Genomic DNA, 25,018 nt, shown 5'->3' on the forward strand with positions numbered 1-25,018 from the left:
CACACACACACACACCTTACCAGTGTGTAATAGGGCTGGTGTTATGCACTAGTAAGGACAATTTGGTTATTGGCAAGAAGGGTCAATGATTATGGGAATAATCATTGAAACAAAATCAGTGTATCCTTTTTACACGTAAAAATCAGGGCACCACCCTGTCACCAGGGACCAATGGCCAAATTAATAAGTGGGAAACAGCAGTGTCTTAAAATTGATGAAGAGTAAATCACTGACTGTCATGAATCCAGCTGTTGTTACAAGTACATTCACAATAACCACAGACACAGACAAGTTAAATTATAACAGGATTTATTAACCAGCAACAACCATTCAGAGATAAGTATCACTTTGCAATAAACACTATTATAATCAAGTTTTATCTACACACATTAACTACCAACTAGGGATAACACAGGTACAGCAGCAAGGGTATATCTATACTATCTATGTATGTGGGTGTGCATATATACAGGGGTGTGTGTGCGTGTGTGTGTGTGAGAGAGAGAAAGAGAGAGAGATGACAATGGAGTCACGTGAGTGACGTATCAGGAAGGACCAAGATGGCGGAGGGATGACGCGGGGGGGCGTATCCCTTGAAGCCAAGATGGCAGATCGTCACGTGAGTGACGTCAGCAAGAACCAAGATGGCAGCAGAGTGGCATGCAGAGCGTGCAGCTCAGAGCCAAGATGGCGATTGCCCACACAATGTGGCTAACGTGGCAAACAAAGATTACAAGGCGAAGACCCTCATGTCTCGCGAGGAGATTCGTGATAGCGTGCTCAGACCTCTACCTCATGCCCATGTAAAAATGTGAGAGAAAGAGATAAGGATAAAAGAAGAAATAAAGAGCCCAATAAAGATCACAACTTCAGTTCTTTTGAGTCTCACACTATCACCACACAATAACGGAGTCAGTAAACCGAAGGTTATCTGATCAGATATTGGTCCTTTAACTGGTGATGCGTGAGCTCACGGAACTGATGTGTTTGGATGATCGGTAACAAAGTTAAATGAGTGCAGCACTTACAAGTAAAAAGTCACACAATAAATTTTATCTTAATATTGCCTCTGCCCAGACATAAGCCTCTAACTGTGAGTTGCTCCGACCCTTCAGATTTGGAAAATTAATAGACCGCTTAAACGTTCGCAGCACTGTCTTCAACGGGGTGCTGACGGTCCGTTATCGAGTATTAATCCCTTAGCGGCAGCGGGGAAAATCACTGGTAAAAAGACAAACTTTGTTTCATCCTTAACAAAGTCGGCACGTGGTCTTCGTTAACATGAGATCAGCTGATTGCGCAGTGATCCACGCCGTGGAGATGGCTGGACCACAGCCAGTGTCTGTCCGATCCTGAGTTTGAATTCAGGATTTACGACGTGTCATGGGGGGGGTTCTAACAGTCAGTCACTCTAGTTCAGGTCTCTTGGGGTACATGCAGGCAGCTCTATTGTTCTCCTGAGCACATGGCTAGAGATCCCAACATCCCCCCTTTGGTCTGAAGAATGGGGTGGGGGCCACAGTCTTTCGAGCAACTCTAAGGTCGAATAGTCCATGTGTGATGAAGGTGGTGATCCTTCTGGCTTCCTTCCTGTTGGTGGATGAGCAGGCACAATAATCAACAGGTTAAAGTTCATAGTTCATGGAGGCTTTAATGTCTGGGCAGAGTTGAGGCACAGTCTGGGCAGAGATGATGAATAGACTAACTATGGTTGTTTGGCATTTCAACAGTACATTTAACACAATTTCAAAAAGCATAGCTCAATGAAGGTACCCAAGGAAAGAAAGAGAGAAGAAAGAAGAGAGTGTCAGTGAATTGGCTATGTATTCTAGTGTAGCCAGAAGCTTTGGATGTACTTCTACATCATGAGGGCTGCGATTGCTGTGATGATTCAACCACTGAGAAAGCTTAGTGGCTGTATCATGGCGGTCGTAGGCTAACAGGGCTTCGTGGTGGCTGCATTCACAAACCATTGGTGGCCAATTCACTCTGCGAGGGTCTCACTTTCCTCTGTTCTTGCAGACAGGGTACCCTGGCATTTTTGCTAGAGTGAGTCGACTCTCAAACCACTGCGGTCATTCACCTCTCTAATAAATGGGCTGCTGGGCAGACCCAGTGAATATTCCTTGTTCGGGTGCATGTGTTAAGGCTCGCGATGCAGTCAGATGCCAATATTGATGACATACGTGTGGATTGTTTTGCCAAAACCAAACTTCAAAACAGACTTCAGTCACTCATTCTGCTGTTCTATAATAGGTAACTTTAAGACAAAGCTTATCTCTAACCTCTGGGGGTCTGTGGCAATTGGGAGGAGGTATTTGTTACCTCCGGAAGATTTAGGGACTGGTCCAATCCAGCTGACTTGAAGGTTGGAACCTGAAAAGGTGACCCCCCTTTCCCTCAAGCGGTGCTCGATTCAGAGGATGGTTGTTTGAAAGTGACAGCAGGTAAGGCACCCTTGAATGTAACATCTGCCATCATTGTTCATGGATGGCCAATATGCAACCTGCTGAAGTGTCTGGAGAGTGGCTTTGTAACCATGGTGATCACCAACAGGTGAGTCAGGGCGTGTGTTGGTCCGGACAATCTATCCTACTGGTGCTGGTGATGCTATAAGAAGGTCCAAAAGAAATCAAACAAAGACAGTCAAAGGAACAGAGTGTCTGGTATTAGGAGTATGTGTGGGGAACTCCCGTTAGTCCTTTTCTCCAACCCATAAAGTAAAACCTTGGCATCAGTTGAAGAGGAAGTCTTGTCTAGTCATACCGTTGGGTTGCTTGGCCTCAGACTTCTTTGGGGACACTGTTTGGGTTAGTGGGCGGCTTGAGTGGTCGATTTTAACGTCTCAGCCACACACTTCCATATAAATTCTTTTAAACTTTCCTCTTGGAAGTCTTCCCCTTTAAATGGAGTTGGGGCTTTGCCACCATATCTCATACCCTGTTTGGGGTTGGGTTTAAACCTGACCTTCCTCTTTAGCTGGGAAGTGTCTTGACCTGGTTGTCTCGGGTTTTGTGACTGGTTAGGACCATTGGTCCTCTGACTAGGGTGTCCACCATGTGGCCGGAGTGGTTGGCATGCCGGGGAACCTGGTCTAGCCTGCATCTGGGCATGAGGCATCTCGCTGCCTTCCAGTGCCACCTCTGCAGTGGTGGGCATCTGGATCTTCAGGACCCTAGCACTGCTGTTAGTTGTCCTGCTTGGGCGTACTCGTGTTTCCCATGCCAGTTGCACGTACCACCTTATCTCCTGCATATTGAGGTTGCTAGTGCGGCAGTGCATGGTCACGTCGAAGTGTACGCTCTCATGTAGGTTATGGAGGAAGAGAGATTTGAAGGCATGCTCTTCCTCTAATTCAGGTGCATTTCACCCTTGGAAATACGCGGCCCTGAGATATCTGTAATACTCCCAGGGCGGTTCAAGTTTCTGTTGTGTAATAGCAAAAGCATCAAGAGTGGCGGAAGCCTGGTCTGTATAGTGGGAGTATTCCTCCCGCAGGGCCTGGCAGAGCGCTGAGTCGTGGTCTCTGGTTCTTGGTGGGAGAGTCTCCATGAAGACATGGACGCTCCATGAAGACATGATCAAGCGAAGATTATCCCGGGCAGGCGCATGGGGTAGATCAAGGAGACAGCGATCTACCTCCCTCAAGTAGTCATCGACGTATGACTCCTGGTTCCTGGGTCACAGCGCTCTATGTCCCTTGCAAGGGATTCAAGCTAACGTGTGCGCAGACCCTGTTGGTAGTAGGTGCTGACGTCGTCAGAGTCAGGACGACAAGGAAGGTGTTTAGGATATCGTTGCTGCCCCATGAAAAAAACTCTCCAAAATTCGTCTTTGCCAGGAGCATATTTTTTACTATGACGTGTGGTTATTTTACGATCCTCCGGTCTCATTATGTCCCACCAAACTTGATTGTAGGCTATTCTACATCTCCACTTAACACATTACGCTAACAAAGCTTTTGGTTCGCATTTTATATTTAAATCAAGACAAATCATGGGCTAGTAGTAATCTGATATTGACGTGCACGCGTCAGTTTGACTGATGGTCGTATAAATACTCAACACATCAGTTGCTAGGGAGGAATGCGGACATGCCGTACAATGTAAAATGTCAAAAACGTAAAAAGTAGAGATATGTTTTTTGTCAGAGAGCGACGGTATAATTATTTCCATCTGACAACCATTTTGATTAAAAAAAAAATACAGCTTCATATTTCTCTGACAGCAGGCAGGCCTGTTGTCCTCCTTTCAAAGAAACTGAGACAAGACAAGACAACTTTATTTGTATAGCCCATTTTTATAAGCAGTTTGTCTCAAAGGGTTTTACATAACATCATAGCAACATCACCCTCACACTGACTAAGGAAAAACTCCCTTTTACAGACCTTTAACAGAGAAAAAAATGGGAGAAACCTCAGGGTGAGCAACAGAGAAGGGATCCTTCACCCAGGATTGGGCAAATTGAGCAAATATATGAGTTTGAAACAGAGCTACCACCCATAACCACTAGACATCATTCAGTTCATCTGTTCATCTATCTAGTCAGAAAAGCAAAGTCATCTCCTGGCTAGGTGAAAGGGGTCAGTCATTTTATCAAGTTTCTATGCATATACGTGCTAATTTTAAAGTAAACATGGTTTGTAAGAGTAATCATTTTTTGTTTATCCACAGTTGTGGTTACTGGTGCACTGGCACAGGGGTCCCGGTCCGGCTGTCTCCATGGTATTCAGACATTGGTTATTGTGGTTGTATGCTCATATCTCATGTTGGTTTGGATTCAAATGGATTACTATTGCTTTAAAGCTGTTACATGAGATAATACAGTGGGGACTGAGAGGGAAAGAACTTCTGCAGGTGTATAATTTCAGTACCTGACAGAAAGCAGACATGCAGGGCGTGTATAAATACATGTAAATACCTGTATTTTTAGATTTTTAACACATGTAAATACCTGTATTTTTAGATTTGTACTTATCTGTTCTTTATCCTATTTTTATATTTTTATATCTTTCACTTTTCTTTCTTGGTTGGGATAACTGCAAGTGCAATGTCTGTACGAAAAAGAATTTCCCTTCGGGGAGTGTGTCTGTCTGTGAGTCAGAGTTTGTGTGAGACGAGCCCTATTGTTGGTGTCTTCAGCAATTTGGCATGCGCAACCTGAAAGAGAACTGACTGGTTAGAAAGCAAATGGCGCCAGGATGGTGAGGCTAGTGGTGAAATTTACGAGCATTTATTCAAGTACAGTTTTGAGGTACTTGTACTTTACATGTTCCATTTTGTGCTACTTTATGCTCACTACAAAATATAAATCAACAAAAAATTTAGGTTATTATTATGATATGATTTTTATGTATCATTGTAGATCATGACTAGGCCGTACAGGTCACGTGCAGACAATCTCCATATTTTTACCAACTAATGTAAATCTATCATCTGTATTTACTTTCAGGTATTTCAGTACATTTTGATGAAATGAGATTCTCTTTTAAGGTAACATAACTCTTTTAAGATATGACAAACACTCACATAGAATGAACAGCAACAATTAACATGGATTTAATTTGTGCTGCTCGATGAGCAAGAGAATTTATTATGATAACATATATTACAAAAAAGAGAAAGCAGTACTCAAAAGGGAGAATAACACTGTTGCTTGCAGCTCTCTAACCATGAACTAACTAAACTAAACCAACAAACAGACAGCCACCTTTCATCTCTTAAACGTAATGTGTTTGGTCAGGAAAAAAAAAAAGAAAAGAAAAAGATTTCAGTTAGTCCCTAATCTCCCCTGAGGTCCAATCAGAAACACACCCTGAACATCATGTCAGTGCTATGTGGTATTTAATATAATATCATGTTCTCATAAGATCATTCTCATTTCATTAATCTCATCAAAATAGAAAAAAAAAAACCCAAAAACAAAAACGATCACATTTTCTTTTCTGGAAGGTACCCAATCTGCCAAACTGACAAACCCTGTGGGAGCTGCTGATGGTGACTTGCCATGTTGGAGGTGACCCAGGCTATTGTTATTGTGCTGCTTGTTCGTTTTCGGTCTGTCTCTGTTAACAGGCTATGTACCTCAGTCCTTTAAATTAGCTGGAGTCAAACCTCTCCTTCCTACTCCTTCCTAAGCCTACTCTTGATCCAAAGATTTTGGGCAGTTATAGACCGATATCTAACTTTTCCTTCCTCTGCAAGATCCTTGAGAAAACAGTTACCATTCAGCTACGTGAATAGTATACAATAATAGTTTTTTTGAGGATTTCCAGTCTGGTTTAGGGCTCATCATCACAGTCACTGCACTGGTCAAAGTCGGGACTTGTTTCTCTATTTGTATTATTAGACTTTCGTGCTGCATTTGGCCATCACATTTTAGTACAAAGATAGTTACATTTAATTTGCATTTAAGGAAATGCATTGAGATGGCTTTAGTCCTGTTTATCAGACCAATCTCAGTTTGTACGTATTAACAAGAATCTTTTGTAAATGCCAAAATTAGTCACGGAGTTCCACAAGTATCTTTTCTCTGACTAATACTATTCATTTTATATATGCTTCCCGTTGGTAATGTGTTACGAAACACTCCAGGCACTTCAGGTATGTCTCAAAAGCATAAAAACCTGGATAACCTGTGACTTTCTGCTTCCGAACTCAGACAAAACTGAAATTATTGTGCTGGGTCCTAAACATCATAGGAAAAAATTATCTAATGATATAGCTACCAGAGTGCAGTGGTTAGCACTGTCACCTAGCAGCAAGACAGTTTCCATGTTCTCCCTGTGCCTGCATGGGTTTTCTCCCGGTTTTCTTCTTCTTCCCAAAGTACCCCCCAAAAAACATGCACATTAGGTTAATTGGCTACTCTACATTGCCCTTAGGTATGAGTGTATGCGTGTGTAATTGTCTCTCTTTGTGTGTCAGCCCTGTGACTGACTGCCAACCAGTTCAGGGTGTAGGCTCCAACACCCCTGCAACCCTGACGGATAAGTGGTATAAAAATGGATGGGTGGATGGATGGATGGATGGCACTACCTTGGCCTCCAGCCCAAACATAAGGAATGTGTTAGTTATCTTGGACTACCCTCTATCACTTAAGTAACATTATAAAATCAGGAGCAACCCTGGGAGCTGGTTGATGATGAAATAAACGATAAAATAAGTAATAATAGTTACTATACTGTGTATTTCAGCAGCTCTGCACTCGTTGCTGCAGAGATTGAGAAGAAAATAAATCGTCTTTTTAACCCCAAAAGTTTAAAAAAATAACCTCTTTGACTCTGTGAGTTGATTTCCTAAGAAACTGAGTGCATTGCACATGGCTTTGTCCTCCAGAGTTCACCTGCTTGCAGCCGTCACTCAAAGTGATCACACCTTATAAATTATGCATAATTTTAAGCCTTAATGTAATTTAAATAAGTGAGATATGTAAAAATTCACCCCACAAACAGTTGTCATGAAGGTGGCAAACATGTTTATTTCTGCTGTAAAGTTGATCAATTTAACAAGGGGGATGGGGAATGAGTCACTTCTGGTGCCAGCCTCAAGTGGCCATTAGAGGGACGGCAGTTTTTTGAAGTGTCTCATTTTTTTCTGGAGATTGGTTAATACTGTATAAGCTGTATACTGTATAAGCTCTTTAGTGATATAAGCTCCTGTGGTGACATAGCAGATATGAGTAAGTACACTATTATTTCTTCTGTATCTTTTCAATCCAACAATTTACAGAGCAAACAGAAGATTTTGTAAACTTAAAGGAATAAACCTCAGTCAGCTACCCAGTTTTCTTTCATTACAAGAACGGACACTGACGTTTCTCGCTCCAACCATATGTAGCAACCTAATCTGACACAAAATTGATCTACCAAATCCAAAGTATTCATGTCTGTTATATTGGTGCCAACACACAGCAGGAATATAAATGTGGAAGAGATAATGCAAAACAATAGAACTGAAAACGACATAAAATATGAGAATATACGGATTTTATACTGAAATGATTGTGTGACATTCTGTGCCACTAAAGATATAAGTGGGTCTTAACAGTGGTGAAAACATAAAAAATTTTAAAAAAGAAAATATTCATATATAGAAAATATACAAATGTAATCATATGTATGTGTGGAGATATCTGTGCTGGAGAACTTTGCTCTAGATAACTGCACAGCAACAGAGATGTGGGACTGCGTTAAGTTACTAAATAGGTCTGCTGGGATAGTTTTGGACATTCAGTTTTCAGTTTATTTATTCCTTCCTTTCTTTGAAGTAATGACCATGTACTGTAATGTAACATTGCCTCTCCTCCTGACATTTATAAGTGCACTGCTTGAAGGGAGGCTGTGATGGGAATTTTTTCTTTCTTTTTTCATTTAAAAATTCTATTGTCAAATCATAAGGAAGGAGTATGGGAAACGTGCCCTCTCTCCATTGACTGCTTTGTATTAGTTGAGTCCCACAAGCATCCCATCACCATTTGGACCAGGCCAGAGAAAAGTCTTAATGGCATCACTGAAGAGGTTGTCTGCTGTCCCACCAATCTGTCCTTCAGTGAATTTCTCGTGTCTCCTGCACCACCACCTTGCGGTAGGAGGGGGTTGTGTTTACTGTGGTGGTAGATGAACCCACCATGCTGCTCTGAGACTCAGCAGACGTGCTGCTTTTGCTGTAGAGGACTCTTTGAGATCCAGAGATATCACTCTTCTGGGACAGATCTCTTGTCTCCTGGACCAGCTGTCCTCCACTGCTTACTGGCCCTCCAACAACCAGGACTCTCTGAGATCCTGAGAGCCCTCCTGACTTTAGAGTTCCCCCTGGTACAACACAGGTCTGGCTCCCCTTTAGCACTTTCATTGATCCTGCAGGAACCTTGCCCTCCACTACCATCATTTTCTGGGAACCAGAGAGGTTGGTAGTTTGGATCAAGTTGGAACTTCCTCCCTGGACACCACCCGTCTCCACCAGCATCATGGCTGTGCCCTGGGCTTGTCCACTTGACATCACTGGCTGCCCCTGAATGACCATACTTTGGGCAGGTCCAGTCTGGGTGCCATTAACCAGTACCATGCTCTGCAGGTTGGTCGCTGGTGCCTCAGCCAGCAGCAGAGTGTTTTGAACCTGTGGCTGGACTACGTAATGCATCGGCTGGAGCATAGGGGTGGTAGTGAGGTAGACAGGCTGCTGCTGCTGCTGTAGCAGGAGCACCTGACCTTGACTTGCCATCCCTTCCTTCACTGTGGTCATCCCTTGTCTCAATGTGGCTGTGTTTTCCTTCACCGCCTGAGATCGCTCTGACGTCTCCCTGACCACAGACTGCTCTGATCTGAGTACAGTTGGCTGCAGTTGGGGTGGAGGGGGCAGCTGTTGAGTAGTAGCCACACTTGATACTGAACTCTGAGTGTTGATGGTGGAACTGGGGAGAGGAGTGAGCACTTCTTTGACTTCAGTTTGGATCTTCTTGCCTTCGCACACCTCGGCCAGTGTCTTGAACTTTAGACTGAGGTCATCAAGGAACTGAAGGTCGTTGTCAGACTCCAGGAGGCTGCAGCAGCCCACTGAGCCAGCAGGGGAACCCTGGCCCTCATAGTCATAAACCAGAAGACTGTCCTTCACTTCAAGGTTCTCATTTCCACTGGCCACCTTCTGTTGAAACAGAAAAAGGAAATTATCATCAAGGTCTCCTTTTTTGTTGACTAAGCATCGTCATTTCTGTTTTTCAATAGTCATGGTGCAAACTGCATTTTAATATACCTTTAAAAAAATCTAATTCTAAAAATTTATTAGTCAAACCTCTGGTTTGTTGTTGACATGATGGACATTTTTCACACAGGAATTTTTTTGTTGAACTGTTATGGCAAAGAAATTCGTACTTGAGCTTTCCTAGCCATACCTCTTTTATCCAATTTGATTTCTCTGAATGCCATCAAAAAACATATTTCCAGAATGCTGAAAGCCAAGTATGGTTTAGAAAAAGCAAAGAGCAGGAGCACTTCAATACATCCTCACCTGAGTGTAGTACTGTCGCAGGAAGTGGTGTGGCAAAGCCATGCCATCATAAATTCCTCCACCCACTCCCGACTCTCTGCCCTGAACCTCTGAGTAGAAGCCACTGCCCATCATTTGGTTCATCATCCTCCATGTCCCTTCTCTATGGCCATTTGAAAAGCTTTCTTGGTAGACAGCCCCATTCATCCCATCGATGGATATGACGGATTTCTGGAGATCCAAACCTCCCATGGGTGGCATTGCTGAAATTTTGTTAGCCATGCCCATACCCACTTTGGCCGTATCTTCATCAAGTTGCATGGGCATGTTCAGTAGTGGCAACTCCTAGCATATGACGATAATCCAAATGTCAATACAGAGTCAACACATATTCTGCTGTCCAGCAGTCAAAAAACATTTCATGCAGCTTTCAAGTACAGTAAGTATGCCACCAGTAAGTATGGCAGGATTCTTGTCCTCAACAATGGTGGTCATCTGTTGAAAAGCTATATATGTTAGTCTCACCGTGTTCTCTCCCTGGCCCTCAGTGTGGTAGCTAATGAGGTGTGACTTGGTGTCGAAAGGCATCTCAGTAAAGTTTCCTGGGAAACCAGCAACTCCCCCACACTGGCAGAAGAGCAGCAACAGGGGAATGACTGCAACAACAACAACAACAAAGATTTAGTCTGGCTTAACAGATCCCAAAGTGTGATATGGGGACTGCAGTTGTTGTCAGGTCTTCTGAATGGGAAGGGCAGTTTCAGTTTACTTGGCTTAATACCATTCTCTTGTAAGTTAGAGACTGAAATCACTTCTCACAAACCAGAGAAGAATTTAGATATAAACCTGACCTGATATTAAACACTTACAGTATTCATATTGTCTTAAAAACACTGCAAGGTCATACATGTACATATTTGTATACCTTATTACTATACTTATATACTTACTGAGGTATGGAGACATCTTTGGCTTTTATCAGCCAAAATATATGTGAACATTCATACATCAGCAATAAGCTGATATCAGCCAACTGGGCTCTAATCTTAATGCTGAGTGCTGTATTGAGGCCACTTCTCTGACATTCTAGACTTTGTCTTGATGTTCTGCCAATTGAAAGTCAGAACTTTCTTGGTCAGTTATTTTTCTTATGTATGTACAGTAAGTATTTACATATGTATACACCTGATGAACCCTTGTATACTCTCTAGATTCCATTACTAACTAATCACAGAATGTGTATAGAATGTAATAGTCTTTAAAAGGTTGTACATTCATTAAGTAACATGTATTCAGAATATTCATTTTAAGTACTGGTGCCCCACATATTAATCTGAAATCCTGTTGATATTTAACAAGTCCCGAGGTTTGATTTCAAATTTGTTATATAATACTTAGGGACACATTTGTTGTGGATAGTGTACATATTTGTACAATGTTTACAACCTAGTTTTTCTCTTTGATAAATTTGGCCTAAACTTATCCCAACATAGGTTGAATTGAGATGGTCTTGAGCATATTGAAGGTATCAAGTGTTTGATCACACCAGAATTGCATCATACTTACGTAGTAAGAGCAGCAGGCCCAGAAGTAGCAGTCCGATGCCTGCAGGTCCGAACTCTACCCCTTTGCTGGACTGACCACTGCTGCCTCGTTTTCCACACTGCACTCCATCCTCACAGGTGCAAACTTGGACCTTCACCTTCTGTGGTTCTGGACAGGAATGTCCCTGCTGATCCTTGACCACAAATTCTACCTCATAGACACCAGGCCACATGGATTCCTGGGCCCTCAGGATAGCTGCAGTGTCTGCCAGGAACATGACAAACAAATAAAAAGTGTAGAAAATTAATTTGCTTTACTTGAAAGTTAACAATGTTCTGAAATAAAGACTCAAGGTGTTAGGGCTGTATATTGCTCCCCTTTTCTCCTTGTTTTTCCTTTGTCTTCCCTCTGCATTTGGGTGTCTTTGTGTCTGAGCAGAGCTGGGCAGGGTTGACCCACTTTCCTTCTGCCAGTCCATCTACACTATTGCAGCTCATTCCTCTCAATCAACTCCACTTGAAGTCTCCAGTACTGAAACCCAAGTTCATCCCTTCACACTTCACCATGTTGTACAGCCATATACATGGTAAACATTCAGACCAGGGGCTATTTTTCTTAGATGTTTTTCTATATGCAATCCTAACATAATTTTCTTTGTGTCTCAGATTCACCATCCTGCCTTGCTTCTTGTCTGGCCCAGCTCTGCCTCTTTGAGTCCTCTCTGGTTTATTTTTTTCCCCTTCTGACTGTATTTTTTGTTGGAGTAATATCTCAAGCTCAGAGTGAAATTCTGTTTTATTGTGACTACATTGTCATGATCTGATTGTCTTTCTATTGTTATAAGTTTGTCTGCTCTTGGGTCCTATTATTTTGCTAGATATAACAAAGTTAAATTTGGCTTTTTGACAATGAATGAAATTCAGGGTTTTCTGGAGAAAAAAGAAAATCTGTGGCAAATGCCAGTTAATGTCAGTATTGAATCATTTCTAACTTTATACCCATTTGTGTATTTCTGTGTCCATATACCATAATTGTCACATAATTTGCAGTATTCTCCTTACCATTGAGATGCTCCACTTGCCATTTGCCCTCTGATATTATGGCAAAGTCAAAAGGAGGTCCGTTAGGGAAAACATCTTCATCTTTAGCATTCACAATAACAGAATTATCCGTGGTACACATAGTCTGGATGTTGCTGGTCAGGGTGGGGCAGTGGTCATTAAAATCTTCCACCTGGACTGCTATGGTGCCGGTGGCCGTTTTAGCAGGCTGGTCTGTGTTGGAAACACAAACAGAAATAAGAACAGATCATTCAGCATTTCCTTTTTGCCTCACTTCCCTCAGGTCAAATTCTCAACTTTATACACAATTACCTTCTGTAATGCATAGGACTTTAGCAAAATATGTCCCATTGACCAGAAATTTAGATTCTCTATCAGGCATCTTGTTCAGTTTGATCTCAGCTGTCTTTGGGTCGATGGTTAGCCAGTTGTCAGGGTCTGAGCCCTTGGCATACCTGCAGCAGAAAAAAGCTGTGTCAGTTGTTATTACTGATTGTAGAAAATTAAGCTGACGTTAATTATAACTGCAGACACTTCATGTGTATGTGCTTGTGTATGTACTGACCTGACATTCTCAGCTGGTTTCCCAGTGTCTCCATCTAGTGCAGGGTAGCGGGCAATAACATCATTAATGTTGATGGAATTGCCTCCCTCTGAGATGGGAATAGTTTTAACTTTGGGGTCAAAGGCTGGCCCCTCAGGCTGATTCTTTACATTGATTTTGACTGGATAGGTTTTAAATGTCGTCCCACTTTGCCATGACCCACCACCACTTGCACCAGTCGCAGGAGAGGGAACTCCATATGGTGGAGCCTTGTTTCTAACAGATATTCCTAGGTCAAGGTCCTTCACGTCCTCATAATTTACAGCCTGTGAAATGTCACACACAAACACAATGGTCACAGATTATTATTATAACAATAACAACACATATCACGATTTGTCAACTCAGGGTCATTATATTGAATAAACTAAGGACTGAACAGCAGGTGCTGTTTTGTGTACATCGATAATGTTAAAGATGGATGTCTGATGGATACGTCATTGTCATTTTTTCTAGATGTAGAAAACATAGTTAATCATGAGTGTCAGGAAGGACTTGATTTTAGGTTAGTGTTTAAGTTTGTTTTAAAAACATCTCAAGGTCCCTCCCGAGGACTGTCACCTCATGTGGTGGAATGGTATGCTTACTCTCATGATCCTAACCGCTAGGTTCAGTGAAGGCAAATTTTTCACTGGCAAAATGTCAGAGAAGTTAGGAAATCAATTTTGAGTGGCAACTTCTTGAAACAGAATAGAAAGACTGGTCCTACACCCAAAGCATCTAGTGAGGCTAAGCCCACAAGTATGAGAAGGAGCTGCTGCTTTGTGGAACTACATAAGAAGAATTTTTAACACATTTATCTCACAAAGGACTGGGATACTAAGACATGCATTATATTGCTTCTCATTAAATACTGCCAAACCCCGGTTGTGCTGCTCATTCACAAGTACCTTGTCAAGCATTAGGATGCCCTCATTGGTCTTGGGGTCTGTTTTAATGCTGAAGTATCCCGCCTCATTGCCTTTGACAATGTCAAACACAGCTTCCCAGTTGTCTGTTCCCTCCAGGTCCAGGTCTTCTGCTTTGAGTCTCATCACCTCCACACCTTGTGTATTCTCATCAATGCTGCCCTCATACTGCAAGTAAAACACATTATGAGATGTAAAGGTTCACTTCTGCTTTATTTGTTTAACAACACATTAACATTTTTTTTTTACTTTAATGTGTGATCTGTGATAGGGGTAGGTCAATATTTTTTTTTCATCAAATAAAAACATTCAAACTACACAACTCTGAAAGTCCTTTCTATGAGGAGGAAAATTACCGCTTCTTTTTCCAGAGTAGGAAGGTTGTCATTCACATCCAGGACCTTAATGGTAACAGTGCCCGTTCCAGTGTTTCCCTCTGGACTGCCATTTAAATCTCGACCTTTCACTGTCAGAACGTAGTGATCTGCTTTCTAAAATGAGAAAACATCAGAAAAACAGAAAAAATGTAAACTTTAAAGATGCACTATGATCATTTTTGTTAAGACATAAAAAAAGTGGCATTACCAACAATTGTAGGATTCACAGCCATCGAAGCCACAGAAAGTCAATCAGGTACTCAGTAATATTTATTATTTAACTGTTAACAATTTAACAATATTTTAAGTCACAGCATCAACCAACCACTGTTGGTGTAGTCCATACCTCTCTGTCCAGTGTCGGCTTGCTGACGTAGATGCTCCCATCGCTGGAAATGTAAAACATGTCATGAGATGGCTCCTGCTGTATGATAGAATAGCTGATCATGGAGTTTTTATTCCCTGGTTCATCAGCATCAGTTGCAGTTACTTTCATAACTGAAGTCCCTGTAAATAAGCATTAAATGAAGCAGTCATGAAACATGCTAGTTAATGTGGGTATGTACTCCTTTCTCACATCATGTCCTTTGATGACAGCAAACCGAATGCATTAAATTTCACCCATGCTGGAGTGGACCAGAACGAGCAGAAGAACTGAGCTCATAAAACATCGTGCAACAAAATCCATGTAAACACAAACACACACAAATCTTGTCTCAGCTGGCATAGCTAACGTACCGCAGTAAGCCATCATTATCACTGGCACTATGGTTCTTTATTCTGTTCTATTTGATCTTTGTTTTGTGTATTTTTAAGTGTTTCGGCTCATTCTGCATTTCATTTACTTTTTTGTGTACATAAGCTAAACTTATCCAGGGTTATTTCTTCTAGAACTTGTTATTTATAGACAATACTACAATTACTCTGTCTCCGTTTGGACCACTGTATTTCTACAAATACATAAATAAAGCCTAAAAAATATTTGTCATTAATGTTAATGCCATATGATGACTTGCTGTCTTCATCCTGTAGGAACCTCTCAGTAACTACAGTACACATGTATTGGCCATATTCTTGCTTTGGAGATGCATGTGATTTTCTAAAAAATACTTTTTGTCATGTACTTCACGGCAAGACATAAGAATCAGTAGATACCATTTAAAATTGTTCACCATCAACATTTTTTGTCTACATCTGAATATTTATGGCTATGAAAAGATAAGATTTCAGTGTTACAGTGTTACTAAAATTACATTTTTGCAATGTCCTTCCCTGTGGGCATTCATGCTAACTTACAAAGAGGGACAAAATAGATAATCTTGCATGTATTAAACTGTAATGCTTTCTTTTATTTGTAATAAACTATTCAGAAATGCTAGGCCAGACATTTGTGAGCATTGTATACAAAAGGAGAAGTACTAACCTGCAGGACTGAGTTCATGCACCTTCCCAGGCTCTATGTTTGGAAACACTGGAGAGTTGTCGTTTATGTCTTCAACCTTGATTCGTATGTCAATTCTTTTCTCTGCTTCTGTACCATCTTTATACCTAGCAATACCGGACAGCTGAAACAGAAATGTTGTTATCTTGATCATCTGTCTAAGCAGGTGAATTTACAAAGATAAATAGCCTGTGACGGTGTAGCAAATGACACGTATCAAATATCTCTGTGTTAAATATGAGAAGCAGCAATTACTGCAGCAAGAAAAAGTCAAAGTCAGAACAACAGAACAGAAAAGAATCTGTCATGTATCACTCACATTGTACATAGCGATGACCTCCCTGTCAAGCACTTTGGTCACACGAATTAGTCCAGTTTTAGGGTCAACCACAAACACATTGTAGGGATCCTGGCTTGCACCAACGCCCTCTAGAGAGTACTCTATATCATCATGAACCTCATAATCTGATCGAATCTGAAAAACAAAGCAAAAGACTTCATCATTTCACTGCTACAGAAAAAGCAAATAATAACACCGGATATACATTCAAAATCTTGCTTACTAAAAGTGCATAAGTATTATCTGTAAACTGTACACAACAAATCAAAACTACACACTGCACAGAGAAACATCACCTGTCAGTGTTTCACTATCTAATCAGATGTTTATGGATTAATATTACTGCTGCATTAATGAGCATAAAAAGTTTTTAATACCACAAATCCTACCACACAGCTGTTTAGCTTCAGAGTTAGTATGTGCAATAAGATATCAGGGACTCACCTTAGCAATATATGTCTCCTGAGTGTAGTCTTTATGCTCTGTAAGTGACCTTGGAGGGATGATCCATTCTCTTCTTTTTCTTACCAGCTTGTCTCCAGAGTTGGCCTTCACCACAGCAACAGCCTGGAGCAGTAATTCAACAGATGTAATTACTTCACATTGAACTAATCTACGGTCCAAACATATCCACTCAGCTGCATATCATTAATGGTTGGCATATCAATAAATGTCAGGATAGAGTATAACTGTAGACACCTGTACCAGAAAAAAATCAAATGTTGCTCCGTTTTCAGGAGAAAATCTGTTAAAGATTATGCTAGTGTTAGCAAGGGGAACTGAAATCTCATAAATTTCATACACACATTTTGTGGGAATGAGAAAAGTAAAAGGAAACTGTGTTCTGTATTTCCCTTTAGTGGACTAAGACATAGGTATCAAACAGAATAGTGAACATATTCTTAAAGCAAAAGCAAGTCATAAAAGCAATGATGGGAGGTACGGTGGTGCGGTGGTTAGCGCTGTTGCCCCACAGCAAGAGGGTTCCAGGTTGTTCTGGGCCCCTCTGTACAGAATTAACATCTTCACCCTGTACCTGTACTGTTCCAGGTTTTCTGGCTTCCTCCCACAGACCCAAGAACATGCACATGAGGTTAATTGGCTACTGAGTGTGCAAGTATGTGTAATTCTCTGTCTTTGTATGTCGGCCCTGTGATTAACTGGCGACCAGTCCAGGGTGGACGCTGACTCTCAACCACCTGGTCAGCCCACACCCACCCAACCACGACAGATAAGCAGGTATAGAAAACGGATGGACACACGCAGGTGATTTCAGTTGTTCAGGCTAATTAGACTCTACCCAGTCTCAAGTTGGTGGAACTTTGCTGATAATGAACTGCAGTCATGTAATTCCACGAAATCCTTGAGGTGTCTCATTCTAACAAACATGGAATAATCAGCAAGATCAGTCAGTCGGGTACAGTCTGTACATGCCCAGGCAGTCCTGAGAAGAGGTCTGACCTGGAGAATGCATTTACTTCCTGCTGCAGATCTCGCCTCCTGCTGCAATGTTTTGTCAAGATGAAATTTGACCTGCCAGTTTGAGATAGAGGGTGGGACTGGCCTGTTGTTCAGTAGGTACTGACTGTTGCCTTGTCTTGTGTCTGTTGCTGCATGGTGAAACAATACCAGAGAGATCGCAACACGATGCCCAGCAAACCATCCAAACACTCGGCCAAAATGGACACTCACATTGGAAGTCCTGAAGCAAAACCATGCAGATTGAAAAATGGAATTTATCTGGTTTTAACTCCAGTACTGTGACCGCCCCTGGCAGAGCCACCAACAGTCAGAGAGGACGGATAAACTTTTTTTCAATTAGTAAGATTTGTATTTGTTATTTAACGTGTTCAACCGCATATGAACAAAGTGAGTTGCCAATTTAGATGCTTTGTATTGAGCTGTGTAACTCTTCTTGACCAGTTTATTTAAGAAGGTGACTCTGAAGCCATTTTAGATTTGGTTTCAGTTTGTTGACACTTTGCCATTCCGGTGCTAAGTCGAGATATCAAAAAGGTTGCAAATACAACTCATATATGTAACCTAAACAGATTGTCTGATTCGAATGTTTTTCACATTTGGATGCTTGTATTTAAAGAACACAACACGTTGCTCAGATCGCAGAAGTGGCTAGTGGCATATATCTTGGCCCCTTCCCTGAAATGAATGGAACGTGAATTCCCGTGCAAACGTACCGTAACTGAGGCAACAGCAAATATACAGGTTGTATAAGTTTTAATTTTAGCCAAGCTGAACGCCATGACCTTGAGATTGAAAATTACTGTGAGGGACTGTGTGTAAAAGCATCCACCTATTAGGTAATGTTCAGCTGCTTGTGTTCAGAGGACAGGCCAACACACCCTACCACTCCTAAGAGATTTCACTCATCTACTCTGTCAGTGCATGGGCATGTGAGCACAACAGAAGAGCTATGATGAAAAACAGGATGTGGCCTCACACGTTTGGGTGAGAGGTGAATAGAAAGTCTTACCAGGTACATGGCATTTACAAAAGACTGACTAAGCACAAGGAACACACGCACGATCTTAATAACACTTCAGAGATTATCTATGCAGTCATCGCTGTCTTTTCTTTCACGTTAATCATTATTCACTAACACTAATAATAATCTCTATGGCCAATACTAATACCCCAAGGCCCTGAATATACTACACAAACACACATGTACATGGAAAGCGTGGACAGCTGCAGAAACCACAGATGCGTAGTATTTCTTTTTATATTGCATTCATGATGCTCATTTCACATATAGGTGGAGGTCTTGTGTAGCTTTGTGAAGCAACAACATAATGGAGGACCGCTTAGAGCCAACGTGTGCGCCGTGGACGTTCAGTAGAATTTCAGTTTTAAGGCCAGCTATCACCAGAATGTTGCATTATGAGAATGTTGCATGGCTTCCATGGCCTAGAGGTTGGAGAAGCGGCTTGTGATTGGAGGGTCACCGGTTCGATTCCCCCACCTAATGGGCAGGAAAAATTTGGGTGTGGTGGAGTAATTAATGTGAAAAAGTCCCCATCCCTCCATTAGCCGGCTGATGTGCCCTTGAGCAAGGCACTTAATCCCTCCAATATGCCCCGCGCTTGATGCTGCCCACTGCTCCTGTGTGTGTTTCACTGCATGTATATTGCCGGGTGTTGCGTGTGTGTTCAATTAAGGATGGGTCAAATGCAGAAGACGAATTCAGTGTGTGTATGTAAAAATATATATACTGTCAATAAAGCTGATTCTTCTTCTTAGATTTTTTTCTGTCACCCTGAACAGTTTTTCAAGCTCAATAACGCTATCCCAAACCTATTATTACTTTTGTCAAAAGGACCAATTCACTATGGACATTCCCAAATCTGTATACTACAAATTCTGTAGGAAAAATATTTTGACCCTCAGTTCAATGAATATTTTATTTTAAAGACGCACATCCCACCAAAATACTTTGTTTTGTTTTTTTTAACTAATTATTACATGTTACTTTAGGGTAAAGAAATTCACAAGTTCAAATGATGAAACTCCGGAACATATTTTCTCCTCTTGCTGCCACTCCCAAGCATTTTTTGAACAAATGAAAAAATGGTTTAAACAAAAGAATGTATCTTATATTAAATTTTAATCACATGTATGAATTGATTATGGAACATAAAATCCATTGATTAACACAGTTCTCATATTGGCAAAATATGGTATAGCCTACACAAAGCCAAATATATGAGTTTTGATGCTTGATACAATGAGCTTCAGTACTTTACAGGACAGTACTTTAAATCCCTTGAGGTTTTATGAGTTATCTGCAATATCTATCTATATGGTGAACAGTTTTACAAATTAATAGCCCCTGAAAATATCCATCCATCCATTTTCTATACCGCTTATCCGGCCCCTGAAAATACTTTACCTTAATTCAAAATGAAGCCCCATTTCGGTTTATTCATCCTTTAACTTCATTTATGGTATATTTGTTGTTTATACATCAATTTACATTCGAATTTGATTTTTTTATTTGTTACAGTTTAATTACTTTTCTTTTTTTCTTGGTTGCTGTTTTTTTAATTACTCAGTCATGTTTTCAATACTGCTCTGTTGCCTTTTTTTGGTAAATCTATTGCTCAATAAAGCAATAAAAGTCCAATGTACAATCTAATATACAAAACTACATTGCAGAGAGAGCTCAACACACTGCAACCTGAGGAAACAAATGCACAAACCACAAGCAAATCAAGAAATGTTCATCAATTTGACAATAGATGCAGCATTTTAAATGTGTTGCACATACACACAACACAGTCAAACAAACTGCAAACATATAATAATGTTTCATAATGCAGTTTTATGATCCGCTGTAAACTCATTTCACAAATTTAAAATGATCATGATTTTGCACAAATGTGAACAGGCCTTAGGAAGCTGCGTCTGAGGATATCAAAATGGAATCACATCATGTGAAATTAGAAAGTGGCTGATAGGCTTTGCTATAAGTTTGATGATTTCTCAAAGTACACAACTCATCCAAACAAGCTCAATTAAATGTGATGGGAAAATGACCAAGTATCTGTCTGATAGAACAGCCTGCATCCATGTTGCCATGACAGCCAGGTATTTGTCGACGTGAAACATAAGCAGCCTATGATAGGATGGAGTAAACACACCTGAACATGTTCAATGTGAGCTTATTAAAGTTAAACCTACTGTTAAAGCCAAGATGTTTTTTTTACCGCTTATTTACAGATATAAACGCAAAACAGTCATTTCAAAAGCCAGAAAAAGCCCTTCTGTACTCACCGCAAACAGTAACAACACAAACACGGGCGGAGGAACCCGAACCATGGCTGAAGGAAAGTCCTGTAAGTCCGGTATCTGTAACAAGTGATGCGATGGTCCCAGTGAAGAGGTGGACGGTTGCCTACGGACTGGGAGTCGAGACCGTGAGGAGCAGGTTTATTAAAGAGGAGGGGCCCACCGTGGGTGTGGGTGTTCCTGAGAGAGAGTGACGGACGGGTGGGGGCTTTACACGCCACTATCGTATTCTGTGTAAGCCATCCGATCAGTCTTTTTACAATATACTCCATATGATGTTTACTCTGGCTATCGTATTCTGTTGTATCCATCCTTGTCCTCGTTACTACAGTGGACAGCATCTCCGCCTGTCACGCGGAAGACCGGGGTTCGATTCCCCGACGGGGAGCGTTTCTGATCTTGAATTTTCCTTGGGATCAATAAAGCATCAATCTGTCTATTTATCTATGAAAGCCCGTTTGCCGATGTGATCAGAAAGTCACCATAAGTAGTATGTACACAGTTTATCTCAGAGTAATGAGTAGGTATTTCAAAATAATGACGGACTTGAAATAATATCCAATGATAATGACTTACTTATCAAAACACTCACTTAGTATGTCAAAATAATGACTTAATAACTCTCAAATTAAAGACATCGTATCACAGATGAATGAGAAACGTCTCCAAAGTAATGGATATTATTTTATCTTGAGATCCTAAGTCATTATTTTGAAAAAGGTTGAAATGAGTTGATGTTAGGTTGTGGACTTAACTTTGACGAAACTTACTCTGAATAAGATCATCAAAAGAGCTTTCTCACAGTGGCATTAAGGTTCAAAGGACATTAATAATGTCTGTTTCACCGTGATGCATAAATACATAATCCAAATCTACTGACATTTAAACTAATATTTAAACCAAATTAAATAAATATTTGTCATAAATGTATGAAATTGTATCAAGCATTGTTTTAGGACCGTCTTACTTGTGTCTCATGTCTGTCAGGTCAGCTTTCCCTGGGTCTGACGTGTCTCTGTCTACTGATGAAGGTTTTTTGCATCATTTTCATTGATTTTTTTCCTTTTTCATCTGTTAAGCTTTAAGCCAGTGCATTCAGAATTTATATTAGTACACAGACAATTCATAAATGGTTTATAACACAGTGTAAAGTAGCTCTAAGCAAATATGAGGACATTTTAAGGGTTTATTAATGTACATTGTTTGTCATAACTTTTCTATTATTTTGACATATTTTGTATTTTTACTTTTGTGTTTTTCTATGCAACTATTCAATGATTCATTTATTAATAACAGCAGTCTCCACTCATGGATGTTGTTAACAAATGCACTAGAATAATCACTTAGATATGCTTACAGCTAAGCTCAAGGATCAAGGAACTTTTATTGTCATACCAGCTCACATTTACATGCTTATGGTACGAAATTAGGACTCAGGTCCCGGGAGCAATAGGTAGGATATAAAAAAATATGAAATGAAAAGTTGAATAAAAAATAGAAATATAAGCCAAGTAAAAATAGAATATATAGGCAAAGGACAAATACAATATAAAAAACTAAACATTCTGAGAAAAAGAAATAAATAAATAAGGAGCCAGTTTAGCATGTGCAGCATAATTATGCATGTACAAGTGTGTGCTAGTGTGAGGTAGTCCAGGAAGGAAGTGCGTATTACACTAGTGGTATTGCACTCGTGGGTGTAAAGTGTTTTTAGTGCAGGTCTGTGTTGACGGGGGTGGGGGGGTTGGGAGTGTGTGTGTGTGTGTGTTTGGGGGGGGGGAGACTACAGGGCAGGGCATGGCTAGAGTTCACCAGTCTGACAGCTTCGGGGAAGAAGCGGTTTCTGAGCCTGGTGGTCTTGCTCCGGATGCTCCTCAGCCGCTTGCCTGAGGGGAGGGGTTGGAAGAGTCCGTGTGCAGGATGGGTGGAGTCCTTCATCATGCGGAGGGCCCTCCCCCTGCATCGTGCTGTGTAGAGGTCTGAGGTGGTGGGGAGGCTGCCCCCCATGGTCCTCTGTGCAGCCTTTACCACCCTCTGCAGAGCCTTCCTCTCAGCAGCAGTGCAGTTTCCATGCCACACAGTGATGCAGGTGCAGAGGACGCTCTCCACCGCGCAGTGGTGGAAGCTCCTCAGGACTGAGCTCCCAAGCCCAGCTCGCCGCAGCTTCCTGAGGAAGTAGAGACGCTGGTGGGCCTTCCTGACCAGCCGGGAAGTGTTGGTGTTCCAGGTGAGGTCCTCAGTTATGTGCACACCAAGGTACCTGTAGCTGGAGACCACTTCCACAGCTACTCCTCCGATGTGCAGGGGAGGGGTGGGGCGCCTGTCCTTTCTGAAGTCCACCTCCATCTCTTTGATCTTCATCACATTGATGCAGAGGTTGTTTTCTCTGCACCACTGCACCAGGTGTTCCACCTCCTCTCTGTATTCCGACCCATCGTTGTTGTTGATGCGTCCCACCACTGCTGTGTCGTCTGCAAACTTCACTACGTGACAGCTGGGATGCCTCGCCGAGCAGTCGTACGTCAGCAGAGTGAACAGGAGGGGGCTCAGCACACAGCCCTGGAGGGAACCAGTGCTGAGGGTGGTGGAGGAGGAGGTGGAGTTGTGGATCCTGACAGTCTGAGGTCTGTTGGTCAGGAAGTCCAGGACCCAGTTCCCAAGTGTGTGACTCAGACCGAGGGTGGAAAGTTTCTGCACCAGGACCAGCTACAGCTACACCAGCTGTACCAGCTACATTATAGTCTTTTATTAACTATTTATTATATGTTCACATACTGATTCCAAATGATAAATACCTGGGTTAATGTTAAGTGCTACCCTTTCATCTAGCCTTTGTTTTATCAAGGTGTTCTTATACATCACTGCTGGGCAAACTATTTAGAAAGTGAACTGATCAATGCTACCATTTGCTCCACATTAAATGATGCTTTACTACACTGAAGCTACCCCTCAGACAAATGTAGCAAGCTAAGGCTGCAGTAACATGGCAAAAGTAGTTATACATTAAAACTATTTTTTAATAAATCAAAATTCTTTTCCTTGATTTTGGGAATTGGCCACTTTCAGTGCTATCTCGGTGATTAACAACAGCGATCAACAGGCAGAATAAAGATATTAAGTTCAGTTTTTGAACTGAACAATAAGCTATACTCTCTGTGCCAAAACCAATTTGGCAAAGAAATTCTCCACATAATAGCTAATAATCACATAATAACTTAATAGCAAGCCGCATGCGTGTACGTGAGTGTGTGTGCATGTGCAAGTGCAATGACTTTTGTTTGCATGAGTATGTGTGTATTCTTTGGCACGTGAAGGACAACCTGTAAACCACAGTGCGCAAACAACACTGATTAACTAACCACTCTGATGAACACTGTGGTTGGTTTGGGTTGGTTCGAAGATTTTGCCTCAACAAATGAGGTGCTGTGCCCTGTTGGCGAAGGCTGATGGGACAGAATGCAGTTTGTGAGCATTGAAGAATATTCCCTAACTGATATAACTTTATTTACATATACATGTCCCCAAAACACTAGAGCTGATCATCAGTCAAAGGTAATGCAATAGTAGTTGAGATAGCAATAAAACATCAATTGAGTTTATTTTTTACACCGAAAATCGTAGCTTGCTTTGAACATAATAGCAATAAAGTATCAGGTCCCTATCGACGAAACTGGCGAATTATTAGGTAAAACCAGACCATGTTTGTGTAAAGTGGTAGACCTCCTGTCCCTGCGCTACATGACCATTAAGGACAAATGATTTATTTTACCTCCAAAGTTCATTTGTTCCACTCTGTGAAAAAAAAATGAAACTGAAATGATTCCTAAATTCATTTTGTATTTAGACTGGTAGTCCAAAATGTTTTGTTTCAACATATTTCTGCCTTGTGTAATAAAAATAATTTATTGTATTTATTAATTATTCCATAAAAGGTGTCCCAGCGAACCATGACA

General features: G+C 41.2%; 1 protein-coding gene across 1 annotated transcript; it reads right to left on the minus strand.

Annotated features, from left to right (window-relative positions):
* Positions 1–7,456: 7,456 nt before the first annotated feature.
* LOC124060793 (desmoglein-2-like) lies at positions 7,457–21,198 on the minus strand. The gene is made up of 14 exons (XM_046392108.1): positions 21,051–21,198; positions 16,704–16,826; positions 16,239–16,394; positions 15,902–16,043; positions 14,825–14,985; positions 14,458–14,592; positions 14,084–14,269; positions 13,155–13,459; positions 12,902–13,044; positions 12,590–12,802; positions 11,550–11,792; positions 10,509–10,639; positions 10,005–10,328; positions 7,457–9,641 (listed from the first exon to the last, which is right to left on the minus strand). Exons 1-14 carry the CDS (start codon positions 21,093–21,095, stop codon positions 8,547–8,549), a joined length of 3,402 nt encoding a protein of 1,133 aa, XP_046248064.1. The 5' UTR covers positions 21,096–21,198; the 3' UTR covers positions 7,457–8,546.
* Between the last annotated feature and the right edge of the window lie 3,820 nt (positions 21,199–25,018).

Source organism: Scatophagus argus, chromosome 6 (genome assembly GCF_020382885.2).
Source record: "Scatophagus argus isolate fScaArg1 chromosome 6, fScaArg1.pri, whole genome shotgun sequence".
Classification (NCBI taxonomy): Eukaryota; Metazoa; Chordata; class Actinopteri; family Scatophagidae; genus Scatophagus; species Scatophagus argus.

Bases quoted from the DNA above. Each gene is read 5' to 3' on its own strand.
- LOC124060793 (XM_046392108.1), bottom strand. From the start codon at position 21,095: ATGGTTCGGGTTCCTCCGCCCGTGTTTGTGTTGTTACTGTTTGCG. The intron at 13,045-13,154 runs GTCAGTACATAC...TTTCTGCTGCAG, and splicing joins AAACCAGCTGAGAATGTCAG to GTATGCCAAGGGCTCAGACC. The intron at 10,640-11,549 runs GTAAGTATGATG...TTGTTGTTGCAG, and splicing joins GGGCCTGCTGCTCTTACTAC to TCATTCCCCTGTTGCTGCTC.